Raw genomic sequence first — 13727 nt, 5'->3', positions numbered from 1 at the left:
ATTCTGATACATGTAAGTATAAAGAAATAAGAAACATCCCTATTATTTATTATTTGCCTAGAACGAGATCATGACATTATAATTTAGGGAGTTTTTTCCACTTCGAAACATGAGTTCGAATCCTGATCACGCAGGAGCCAGTCACCGTCGACGCGCTAGACACGTCCTTACGGATCCATCAGATCCAATAATAACCTTTGCTTTAGATGCCTTCAGCTCTAACACTAGGAGCAGGCTTAGGGACCCCGGTAGCCGTACTCGTCGAATTCGACAAAGAGGACGTGATTCCGTCGCGATTCCGATCTGGTAGTAGATTCATTCGCAAAGCAGCTGCTCTTAAGTTGTTAGGTCTCCTTCGGAGACGCTCGGACAGCTGTTAGCAAATCCCACCCTTCCTGGCTGAGCCTTTGCTCGCCCACCTGTCCTGGTGAAACTGAAAAGGCCTCCGGGCCACCAGTAATCTTTCAATCATAAAAAAAGAACATGAGTTCGAAATAATAATACAGTGGTCCTCCTAAAAATGAGAAGACAAAGTTATATAGCATTTACCCGAGCGGGCTAACTATACGTCCAGTACAAATATTTGATTACTATATTCCCATTAAATTTCAGAATAAAAAAAAATGCTCACAAACTTTCCTAGTATCGGAATGTAAGAATGGGGATGCATTTCCCCTTCATATCCACCACGCAGACGTTTAGCTCCGTGAAACATTTATAACAAATTAATGAAACAATAAAACTACTGTTGAACTACTAGAGATGATATTTGTGTGACCTACATCGTGGAAGGTCCGTGCGAGCTATGTGAAGATATCGTTCCGATCGTATCGAAGTGTAGTGCTGTGTCGCATGTCTTTTGACTGACAAGAGATGGGATGAGATATGTCGATGAAATATATCTAGTTTTTTTTTTTGAGGTAGATTGGCAGACAAGGTGACCGTGCATCTTCTGATATATGAAGAGATCAAATTCGATTGAAACTACAAAATTTCCAGAGTAATCTTATATATATAAAAATGAATTGCTGTTCGTTAGTCTCGCTAAAACTCGAGAACGGCTGGACCGATTTGGCTAATTTTGGTCTTGAATGATTTGTAGAAGTTCAGGAAAGGTTTAAAAGGTAAATAAATATGAAAATGCTCAGAATTAAAAAAAACTTTGATGTGTCCCCCGTCGGACGGATTCCTTTTGTTTGTTTTAAGTTTATTTTATACAAAAGTTTAGGTCTTTTATTTATCGACTGAGGCACTACGAAGTCTGCCGGGTCAGCTAGTCTGGTATAAAAATTGAAATACTTTAGGAAAAGTATAAGTATAAGCGTGGAACACGTAAGACTACGGGCAGTCTTTATTTAGAAGCTAGGTCTTGCACGCAGCTTCGCTTGCGTGATTTATATTTTATACCAAATTTCGTCAAAGTCGAATCGGCGGCTTGGGCGTTAAAACGTAATAGACAAAGTTACTTTCGTATTAATGATAAAAGGTTATTTGGTTTAAGCGACATGTTGGCATTTTACAGGAGATCCATTTAAAGTAAAAAATGTCATAACAAAAACCTTATTCAACTATTTGAATCAACGTAATTGAAGTTCAATTAATTACATCGAACTGTTAATGCTAATAATACCAAATAAAACGCACCTATAATGACAAATGTAAATGTCGCGTGTTGAGAGAAATGTTGCTTAAACCATATAGCCTTTCACCACTCGATATGTAAATTCCAACTAACAACATCCAATAGTACAAAAGGAAATTTATTTATTTTCAACGACGAAAATATTTTTGCTATAATATTGCGGTGGTAGATTCTGCGAAGCACTGCTCTTGCTAGGGTCAGTGTTAGCAACTCTCCGGTTTGAGCCCCGTGAGTTCACCTACAAACGTTAGGGCGAAGCTGAAATAGCCTCTCAAGGCTATCAGCATAGGTAGGAAAAAAAAATTTTTTTTTATGAAGAAAAAGAAAGAAAATTCGCTATGTTCAGTATGTTACCATTCTTTATTTAGTTAACCCCTATTTTGGTTACTTTTATTAAAATGAACAGATTGTTTTTTTTTTAATGTTAAGCAATTTTAGAACTATTTTTTGTATGTAAAATTTTAATTGTACGCAATAAAACGGTGTGAAACTTACCGTTACGCGGTACAACAGTCGATCTCGGAACAAACCGGTTTCAAATGATTACCCACAAGACTGTGTGATCTCAAGTGGCTACTTTCTTTACCACAAACAATAACAACGTGTTCTAGTAGCATTATTACTTGAAACCACACGTTTTCACTCTTCACACATACCACGTTATGGTAGGTTGAGTGGACTTATCGATATTTACCACCATTTATTCTAACGATCGTTAATAGTTTACGATGAACGTCTTAATGAGTTCTGGCCACTTCATAAGTAACTAGTTTCGTATCGATTCTGGGAAAGCATTCATCGATTTATCTTTCTTTTCAGATCTGTTATCAGGACAATCATGACATCTACCTTATCAGTGCGGGATCGAGCCTCGCCAAGTGACGTCGTTTGAGTCGATAATAAAAAGTTAATCTAAAACCAGAATAAAATTCAGTGCGTAACGGGATCGCCTATCGATAACATTCGATCGGTAAATCGTTCGCATCCCTAGAGCTTCCAAATTTCGAACGAGTACTTCGAAATTTGATTTTAAAATATTTAAATTCGCGCCGCGTCCGTTACGTGGAAACGTTTTTCGAATTTTGTAACCGCTGTGTAAGTAAGTGGACAGACAGTACAGAAGTCAGTAAACAAAATGGCGAGTACCGGCGGTGAAATTTGGCTTCAGTGGTTCGCGTGCTGCTACCAACCCGCGGCTCAGGCGCAACGAACCCGACGGAGAATAGACAGGTCCATGATCGGCGCGCCCACGAACTTTCAACACACGGGCCACATAGGTGAGTCGAATTCATAATCATTTGTGTGTTTTATAAAGGAAATCCTTCATCTAAATTCAATTTTATTCAAGACTACACAACATTGTACCGATGATTGAATACCAAGTAACATTTGTTGCATTTCAATTAATTCAAAGATCTGATTTAAAGAAAATGCATCAATCACGTGTTTATTTGCTTAAATCATTGATTTCGTATGTGAGCCTGAGAAGATGGGTCACGCCATCCTTTTTTTCGCTACCTATGTTGATAGCCTTGAGAGGCTATATCAGTGTTACCCTAGCGTGTAGGTGAGCTCACGGGGCTCAAACCTGACGATGTTGCTAACACGAACCCTAGCAAGAGCCGTGCTTTGCAGAAACTACCACCGGATCGGAAACGCGACCCACTGAGAAGATCCGGCGAGAAACTCAGTGTGTAAACCGCCACGAAGCAACCGTGGGAAAATGGATACTTTAACATCATTGTCGATAGCAGTGTACACGATTTGGGCTTTGGCCATTGCTTATCATCAGATAGCCTGCGAACTAGTCCGTTAAAAAATTGCGTAGATTTGTGAATATTAAAATTACTTCTTCAAGATTCATTTCTATTCATATATATACATATACAGGGTGTCCCACAAGGTAACATATCATATATCATAAATGTACATATATCTGACTGGTATTACGCAGTTGAGATAATAATTATCTGCAGGTAAATGTCGAAATAATTCTTATCAAAAACACTTCAGGGTGATCAGGTGTAATCCTTGATATCGATAAAACGAATGTATGCACTATCGATAACCTTAGTTGGGACAAGGTGAACGACCCAGTGACAACTATTAAGGGTGGTTTAAGGTTTAACAATTTCTATAGGTTCGAATTTGGGCATCTTCCCTTAGAGAAGGAGATTGATGAAGTGGTTTTAAGGGATAATTTCGAGTCGCCATTTGCGTTTAACGTTTAGATCGTGTAATTAAAATTTAAGTTGAAAGAAATTTTTCCGTTGCGACATAAGGCATAAATAGTATAATAAAAAATTCTGTATTTTTGAAATTGGATCCGAAAACAATCATGACACCCGAAATTTTAGAGTGGATGTTCTATACTGTATTTTTTTAAGGGATTTTATGACCTGGTAACTAAGACCTTTAGGTCATATCTTATTTTAATTTATATTCTTATCTTTATGAAAAATTATAATAGGAAGTGAAATGAAATGAAATGAGATGAGATGATATGATATGGTATGAAATGTAATCTCAGTAAAATGGTGGTCATTTACTGAGATTTTTTCAGTGGACTTTTTCGAGAATCCTGAAAGCTACGTCCAGCGACTTTGTTTCATTTTCCCACATTTGTGCACTTTCACAGTAATTAAACAGTTAATAAAACCACCGTTATTACACATTTAAACCTGAAGAAACACTAAGTAGACAAAATAAAACAAATCAAACAACTTCACTCCTCGCGTTCCCGCCAAAAAGTCCTTCTATACTGTATCATCGTAAGGGTGGCTAGACAGAAAAACAAAATTTTATTAAAATTCTCATTACAAATAAATGTAGTTGACGGGTAGATACAGAAAACTTTGTAGATCAATAATCTTTTTAGAAAATTACGGTCTTTGTGATAACATGGCAACACATTTTGAAGCTAAGTCAGCCATATCTAAAGCAATTCATATTGACGCTAGTAACGTTAGTTACAACGAAGGTTGGACCTCACCGTAGTTAAGGTCGTTAGGAGGGTAATATTGCGCGTGGCGCGCTAACTACGTCATACGTGTGCAATCAGTTTCCATGTTCAAAACGAGGTTAGATTATAATACATAAATTTTTAGAAAGAGACAGCAATATCGAATCAGGTTTGGCGGGATGATGATTCCCATACAAACAACAACAAAGAAAGCCGCAAGAACATTACAATCCTATGTCCCGATCAGATTTAAGATTATGCAAGATTAATAATAGACCTTTTAGCGTTTGACATAATGGTTAGTTTCTAATGGACATCGTATATGTATGTATACAAGTGTTACGTAAAACTAATTCGATTCGTATTCAGCATGCATTGGCGTTCGTCCGAATTTGGTTCGCCGAGAACTGTACCGTGTCTATATTAGTAAAAACTATGCGTAAAGTCAGAGCCTACAACTTATTCGGTTCTTCTAGAGAAAAAAAAGATGTCGAAAAATACATTCTAAATAACAATAATAGCATGTCCAAATTCGAGGGTATTCTTTGAACAAACCTCAGGCAGGGGTGAAAGTGTGCAAAATGTAAAATAAAATACTAAAAACGAAATATTCACGATAAGTAAATAAAACACAAGTCTACGTAAATAATTTTACTGGTGTTAGGAAATCTTCAGTCCGCACCTGCCTATTTCTACCGTGAAGCAGTAATGTGGCTTGGTTTGAAGGGTTTTTTTTTTGTCAGGAGGAAATCACCGGACTTCCGCCCTCCACTGGGGATGGAGGGCGGGGCATGTCGGAGTTGAACCGACTAAAACCTCCTGTCGCTCAACAACCAGCATCCAAACCTCGCATGAGACAGAACTCATGAAAAGGCAAAGGGGGGGAAAGTGAAGCGTTTAGTACGGAGCACATCTCTCCCATCACCCTCCCCCTCGGGACATCGGACCGGCGGTCGTCGGCGCCACGATCACCAGCCCTCTCGGTCGGCAGGCTATCCGAAGTCTACCTAGATGGCGCCGGTTAGAATGGTCTATCCTACGGAATACCCCGCTGGGTTAGAACCAGCGTGGGTTAAGAATAGCCGGCCTTCCATCACCCGGATGCTCTTGCATAAAACGCGTGCAGAGCAGCTTGCACGTCGTCTTCTTAGGCCCCTCTTCGCCGGTCTCCAGACCGACATGTGAGGGAATCCCGAAACACTTAGAGGGCTTGGAAGAAATCCGCCTCCCTGGTCTCCGCTCGACGGCGGTGGGCCTGCGCGTCTCTCACGCGCCCCGCCGCCTTCTTCTGCGAGATGGTGCACTCGCAGAAGTCGAGAATCGCCTTACACGACTCGTCGTCACCGAGCATCGATGCCACAACACTCGGCAACGACAAGTCGTTTCCTATTTTTGCGACGAGGACACGGCGCCACCCCTCCTATTCAATTCACAAGAACCGGGCGAATCGCCTCGATGGTCCTACGACCAGTCGAAGGATTAGCCAGCCGTCTGGACCATGACTCCAGCTGGTTTGAAGGGTAGGGCAGTCGTTGTACTGTTAAAACTGAGACTTTGAACTTATGTCTCGAGATAGGTGGCGGCATTGACGTCTTAGGTGTCTATGGGCTCCAGTAATCATTTCACACCAGGTGGGCTGTGAGCTCGTCCACTCACCTAGCAATAAAAAAGATATTTTATATGGTCAGACAAGTTTACAGTGCACCTTTTATCCTCGGACACAGCCCATTGAGTTTCTCGCCGGATTTTCCAGTGGATCGCGTTTCCAATCTGGTGGTATATTCTCCGTAGCACTGCTTTTGCTAGAGCTAGTGTTAGCAATGTCACCAGGAGGACACCAAAGCCTAATGAGACACTATACTCACGTATTATGTTAAGTATTCAAATTTAAAAACCTTATTCTTTCTCGTAAAACACAAACTCCAAAAACCTACTTAGAATCTCAATCTAGGTCGTTAGGTCAAATTTTAATATAAAATACAAACATTTAGAATCGTAAAATACGATAATACGAAGCAAAAATCAACACGGAACATAATAATACAACGCGATGTCCATCTCTGATTTCGTTACGTATTCTATAAAGCAAAAACAGAATCCGGTTCACACTACATTACAACATCTAGGTGTTTAGGTTAAACACAGTTTAGAAATACCGCTACGGAACTTTCTAGAACGAAAATAAACAATGAAAACGCGATCGTAGATTAAAGAATTAATTAAAGGAATTGATTCAATGTACTAACGAGTTGACGTCCCGTCTTGTGTTAAGCGACTGCTGATTCGCATAGACCAGTGGACGGCAAACCGTGGCTCTTTTGTTCCTCGACTACGACCCAAGACGCCTTTAGCTCTAACGCTAGGAGCAGGCTTAGGGATCCTTATAACCGTGGAGTTTCTGACCGGATCTTCTCAGCGGGTCGCGATCCCGATCCGGTAGTAGATTCATACGCGAAGCAACTGGTCTTGAGTTGTTAGGTATCCTATGGAGGCGCTCGGACAGCTGTTAGCTAATCCCACCCCTCCTGGCTGAGCCTTTGCTAGCCCACCTGTCCCGGTGAAACTGAAAAGGCCTCCGGGCCACCAGCAATCCTTCAATCATTAAAAAAAGGCGAACGAAATGTTTCCGTATTTAATAGCTATGTAATTATTTCTGGAATAATGTCTCTTACTAAAGCAAAGCATATAATGACTCTTTTAATAAATTTCAACTGTGCATTATCTATATTTGGCTCTTTTGGAAGACGATTGGACGAGGCATAGACGTATGCTGATGCCCATAGTTCGGTATGTGATCGATCAGTCAGAATTGAGGAGTAGTAACGAAACAACACTTCTAATGCTAATAAAAGCTTATTCGTCATTAAAGTTATAATATTATTTCGCTAATTTACGTTAAAATGAAATAATAAAACTGAAATAATATAAATTAATATAAGTTAGAAATCTTTACAATATGCAACGTTTTTTTTTATATATATAATTCGCCAACAGGCTTTTTTCGATTATTTCTAATAATTTAAACACTAGGTGTGTTTTAAAATAATATCCCTTCAGCACATTATGACAACATAAGTAAAACAATTGCTTATTTATTAATTAAGGAAAACGAATAATACAAAATATCAACATGGTATATTAAAATATAGATAAACAAAAGCCAAACATGTTTCCACAATAAAAACAACACAAGAGTAGGTGGTGAATAGAAATAAATGAAATTAATGAAATTAAATTTACGAAAAAATAAAATTGAAACAGTAAAAAATACTAATAAGTGCTTTTGTGACACCAGTCTTTAAACTCACGTCCAGTTATCATGAACTTACATTTCTAAAACATCTTAAACATTTTTAAATTAATTATGAGTTGAAGTATTATCACCGGATAATTGATGAGGTATTCCGGGATTGATTAAGGTGGTATTTGCGAAACGATTCTTAATCAATCATCATGAAACAAGATAGCTTCATAAAAATTTTAATTAAAAATTAATGTTAATTAAAAAATTACTGAAATTAATTTTCTCGTATTGATACTGATTTGGATTTTAGAGGGAACCTAGAAAATTATTATAATGTCATCGGACCTTGATGCGTGAGCAAATATTCAAGATAATCGGAGCTTTTGAAATAGGCGAAAATGACATTCAAAGATTTCGTTACATACAAATTAAATATACGTACATACATCAAACCCAATAAAGAGGTAGAGCTAGGGGAAGTCTGAAAATGGCATCTGTGACAGAGAAGCTGAGAAGTGCGCGTTTGGGATGGTATGGACATCTGACGAGACGAAATGAAAATGAGATTAGTAAGAGAGGGTTAACTATGAATGTGGATGGATATAGAGGAAGAGGTAGACCTAAGAAGAAATGGATGGATTGCGTGAAAGACGATATGTGAGAGGGGAGTGAGCGAAGAAATGGTATATGATAGGGGAGTATGGAAGGAGAAAACATGGTGCGCCGACCCCAGGTGACTGGGAGAAGGGCAGGAGAATAATGAATCGGAAGACTGAAGTCTTTTTTTCCTGCCTAAGCTTATAGCCTTGAGAGGCTATTTCAGCGTAACCTTAGCTAGTAGGTGAGCTCACGGAGCTCAAACCGGAGTATTGCTAACACTGACCCTAGCAAGAGAAATGCTTCGCACAATCTACCACCGGATCGGAAACGCGACCCACTGAGAAGATCTGGCGAGAGACTCAGCGGGGTGTGTCTGTGGGTTAATTCGCTCGTCGAGCCCGGTGCTTGTGGTACCTAAAAACACCGTTAATGGATCGGGAGGATCCGTAATTACGTGTGTTGGGCGACGTCGACTGTTTACCATTCGGTCTACAGGATCGGGTATGTAGTTTCCAGCGGCCACGACAAGAGGGTTCTCATGTCGTGCCGCCTTCTCAAAGTGAGACTGAAGTAAGGAGGGAGATAGATATTAAAGAAAAAACTGATCACGCATTAGTAATATTAGGTATTTGTGTCCGACGGAGAAGCGCGCGCGCATTCATGCGTTACAGAGATCGTTCCGGTATTTCGTCTCGTAAATATAGAATACGCTAGTTAGGGTTGACAAGCACACCGGATATACACATTCGGGATTTATGATTTTTATTAGTAAAGGATTAATTAAGAAAAACAATACTTTGATGACATCCATAGGGTTGGTACCTACAATATAATATTCTTCTCGAGTACCTTTTTGAGTTATAAAAACATTCGACATATCCGAAAAATTATGATTAACGCTCTCATTTCGTGTGCTGTTTTGGTTATTGGAGCCCGCAGGCTTCAGCACGTTAATACTTTCAGGGGCGTCACTAGATTTTTTGGAAACTAATTATAAAAAACTGGAAGTAATGGCGATAACTCGTGAGGCACATAACACCTGCAGTGATACTGAATGATGACCACGACCGCTCTGACAAGTGTGATACGACAAAGAAGAATATAAAAAAACGGTGTGCGTGCAACTCGGTGCAAGTGAATGAAGTGAAACTTCTTTTTCGATGTGGAGTATTGTGGTTTTCTTCATTTTTCAACCTTAAATCAGATTGCTCTTGTCATAGGGAATGCTGTTTATAAAAGATGCGACATCTTCAACATTTATATTACATATATATATTTTAAATTATAGATAGAAAAATTAATATATATCGACGCTTGAAAGGCAAACGTGACTAAGCAGCAATGCGTGAACTTTACAGGAGACTAATTTAAAGTTGAAATACCTAAAAAAAAGTATATTTTAACGAAGCTAGCTACAGCTAGATTAGCTTCACTGGTGGTAGGATCTCTTGAGAGTCCGCGCGGGTAGGTACCACCACCCTGCCTATTTCTGCCGTGAAGCAGTAATGCGTTTCGGTTTGAAGGGTGGGGCAGCCGTTGTAACTATACTTGAGACCTTCGAACTTATATCTCAAGGTGGGTGGCGCATTTACGTTGTAGATGTCTATGGGCTCCAGTAACCACTTAACACCAGGTGGGCTGTGAGCTCATCCACCCATCGAAGCAATAAAAAAAAAAAGCTAGGATTATCCTACAGGATTGAAATTATTTTAATAGACCTAGAAAAATATATTTTTAGCGCATAGACTATGGTTAGTGCCTATCGTTTATGTAAAAAGCAGTTATTGTCGCGTAGTCACGTTTGCCTTTCGAGCATCGATATTTTTTTTTAAATACTTCATTAAAATATTGGTTGCTAACGCTCGCGCTGGCTTGTAACAAGTATACTAGGCGCATACGTTCGAGTGCCACGCATTCACTCTCGCTCTGTCTCTTTCTAGTATTGGAAGTCGCATTAGAAGTTTCACTTCAAAAAAAAAAAGTGCCAACCCTATATGTGTCTAGTTGTTTGGGGACGATCCAAGTTAGTCCGTCCGGACATGGAGTAGCCGTTGCGTGACTCATCTAATGCATTCTGCAGTCTGCTCACTTCGATCACCACATACATACGTACGCACGCTAACTCGTCAACTTGCAATTTAAAATAAAATTTTATTAAATTATTAAAAAAAAGAACACAATATTCCTAACCTAAAAGTACATGTTATTATCCGCAACATGCTTCGTCAGATTACAGAAATAAAGTTATCAGCAACATGCTTCGTCAAAAAGTACAATACTTACTTTCAGCTGCAAGCGTCGTCATAATTGCAATTGTGTCGAAATATCACTTGGAATATGCAGATTGTAGAATAATTATGAAAGTTGTTGACGATTAAAACAAAATTGATTTGCCTCGCATTCTTTCGTAATACCTAAACAACGTTATTTTTACAAGTGCGATGCAAATAAATAATTAGATCGTTTTCATTGTCTACACTTATATTACGAGTAATAGGTAGGCAGCGGCTTGGCTCTGCCCCTGGCATTGCTGTAGTCCATGGGCGACGGTATCCACTCACCATCAGGTGAGCCGTATGCTTGTCTGCCTACAAGGGCAAAAAACAAAAACTTTGTACCCAATTTTACGAAAATTGCGCGGACGGAGGAGTATGAAGTTTCCCACACTTATAAAGAATATGGAGAAGGAGTGCAGAATGCTAATATCTTTTTAAATTTAGCATCAAAAATACATTAAATCAATAAAAAAAACATTACACACACTACCATATATTTGACACAATACACATATACACTTTTTTGTCTATTGTTAAAGTCTGTGGTCTAATTGAGAATAGATTAATATTATTTGTCTATAGTGTAATCTTGGCGAAATCTGTGATTAAAGAACCATGATTATAGAAATGTGATAGTGGAACTTTCTTAATGTTCAAACTTATAATTAAAATGTCAAAATGAAAATAACTTAGGGAATTACAACAAGAAATACTTTAGTACGTTTTTACAATGACCTTTTTGTTTTGAATGCTTTAATGCAGAAAAGACCATAGTTCATCCGATGTTGACATCAGCGTGAGCAGATACCATATAAACGTCTGACTTTGTTGATACTGAAAAGATATTAAAAACAAGGAAAATGACTACAACCAGACCACAAATATTCAAGCCATAGAATCTAATAGATCCCTGGAGTCCATAGTACAGAGCAACCCTGGCTCCAGCCCGCTCTTTTCTTATTATAATACTAACGACCCGCCCTCGCTTCGCTTCGGAAACATTAAAACACACATGAAAAGTAGCCTATGTTCATCAGGGACAATGTCGGCTTCTAATGGAAAAAGAATTTTTCAAATCGGTCCAGTAGTTTCGGAGCCTATTCGAAACAAACAAACAAACAAACAAATCTTTCCTCTTTATAATATTAGTATAGACAGTATCTTTAAGCTTGAATTATAATTCCCGTCACTATGATAAATGTCGTCAAGAACTACACATCAATGTAAATTTTGATTGAAAATTTTAACTTGGTTTTCGCGCGTTATAAGTAAAGTACTTTTAGTGACATGCACGGCGATGATCAGAAAAACGGTAAAATATTTGGGACCTCGAAAATAACAAAGTTGAGAGAAAAGACTAACCCATAGACAGGACTCACTGAGTTTCTCGCCGGTGCTTCTCAGTGGATCGCGATTCTGATCGGGTGGTACCTTCAGCGAAGTGCCGCTCTTGCTAGAGAGAATGATAGCAAACACTTTCAGACTGAGCCCCGTGAGATCGCCCACCAGCCAGGGTGAAGTCAGAATAGCCCCTCGAGGATACTAGCAGATAGGAAAAGCCGTTTTAACTAGATACAGTTGTTTGTTAAATCTTTCTTTGTACTTAGAATAAACTGAACGATTGGTTATTTAAGATGCTAACTTAAAAATGGAACTAAAGAAACAATGGATTAAATCGAGCTAACATTATCACGTTACGAAACCGCGACATCTGTTTCTTCATGTACATGTCTTGAAACCACATATGGCCAACAGGAAGATACGTTACGGACACATTATTATTAAACCTCACTCCGCTTGGTGAAACTCATTAAGATATATTTCGCAGATCATTGCATACAAACCAATTTACATAACGTCTATATTCCATTCGATTTATTTATTTTATTACTTAGATGGGTGAACGAGCTCACAGATTGAGCCCATGAGCTCACCTACCCATCTGGACTTAGCTAGAATATGCCCTAAAAGCGACCAGCAAATATTTAGGGAAAAAAACAAGACGGCTTCCTTTATAAAACTTTCAAACAACCCCAATGCATTACCGTTTGCGCTATGAACAGATTTTATTTAACGTATTAATGATATTCATCTTTTGAGGAGATAAGATACGAATTCGTGCTATGTATGTTGTATTTTATATTTAAAACACATTAAATTAATAATATCGTTTTTTAGTTTTAAAATATTTATGAATTTTAATAAATTTTATTCATCAAAACTTTATTCAGTGAGAAATTTACCAATTAAAATGCTTTTAATAGGCCGATATGTAACGGAACGTTTGAATGTCATTTCGCTCGACTTTGAGACGTCCGATTGACTTGAAAATTTGCATAAAATTCGATGACAATACTTATCTTCTTTTTCTCCACTTTATCCCACTAGGTGGGGTCGACACAGCTAATTTTTCTCTTACATTCTCTTCTATCAGCCGTCATCTCAACACTCACTCCTCTTTCTCTCATATTATCATTCACACACTCCATCCATGTCTTCTTCGGTCGACCTCTTCCCCCTCTACCTTGCACTACCATTTCCATACATCTAGTCACATGCATCTTCTCTCTGTCCATACCACGCTACCACCTACGTTCTAATGTCCTTACCAGTATCAACGTGTTCAAAAAAAGATGAAATTAATTGTTAGTTATAGCTAACTGTTGGCCTGAGGGTCGTGAATTCGGTTCCCAACTCAGTTTTTTTTGACGAAGAGACATGTTGGCTCTTTATCTTGGTTCTTAATTATATTATCTATATTTGTCTATATGTAAACGTAAAAAAATATTTCCGGTTTCCATAGCACAGGGATTTCTAGTTTGCGGCCAAATGGGATTGTTGTGATCTTTAAAAATGTATATATTATAGTCTGTGTTTGAAAAAAATGTTTATTTTATTTTATTTTAATGCCTAGATGTGTGGACGAGCTCACAGCCCACCTGGTGTTAAGTGGTTACTGGAACCCATAGACATCTACAACGTAAATGCGCCACACACCTTGTT

At 38.5% G+C, this 13727-nt stretch overlaps 1 protein-coding gene across 1 annotated transcript in view; it reads left to right on the top strand.

Annotated features, from left to right (window-relative positions):
• LOC692865 (CDC42 small effector 2-like protein) overlaps positions 1-13727 on the top strand; it is a 49676-nt gene that overhangs the window by 28884 nt on the left and 7065 nt on the right. Inside the window, 1 exon segment of the mRNA NM_001046710.1 lies at positions 2462-2919. Coding sequence (NP_001040175.1) covers positions 2778-2919 — 142 coding nt within the window. The 5' untranslated portion in view covers positions 2462-2777.

Source organism: Bombyx mori, chromosome 7 (genome assembly GCF_030269925.1).
Source record: "Bombyx mori chromosome 7, ASM3026992v2".
NCBI lineage: Eukaryota > Metazoa > Arthropoda > Insecta > Lepidoptera > Bombycidae > Bombyx > Bombyx mori.
The sequence above is the reverse complement of the archived record's forward strand: the minus strand, read 5'-3'. Positions and strand labels throughout refer to the sequence as shown.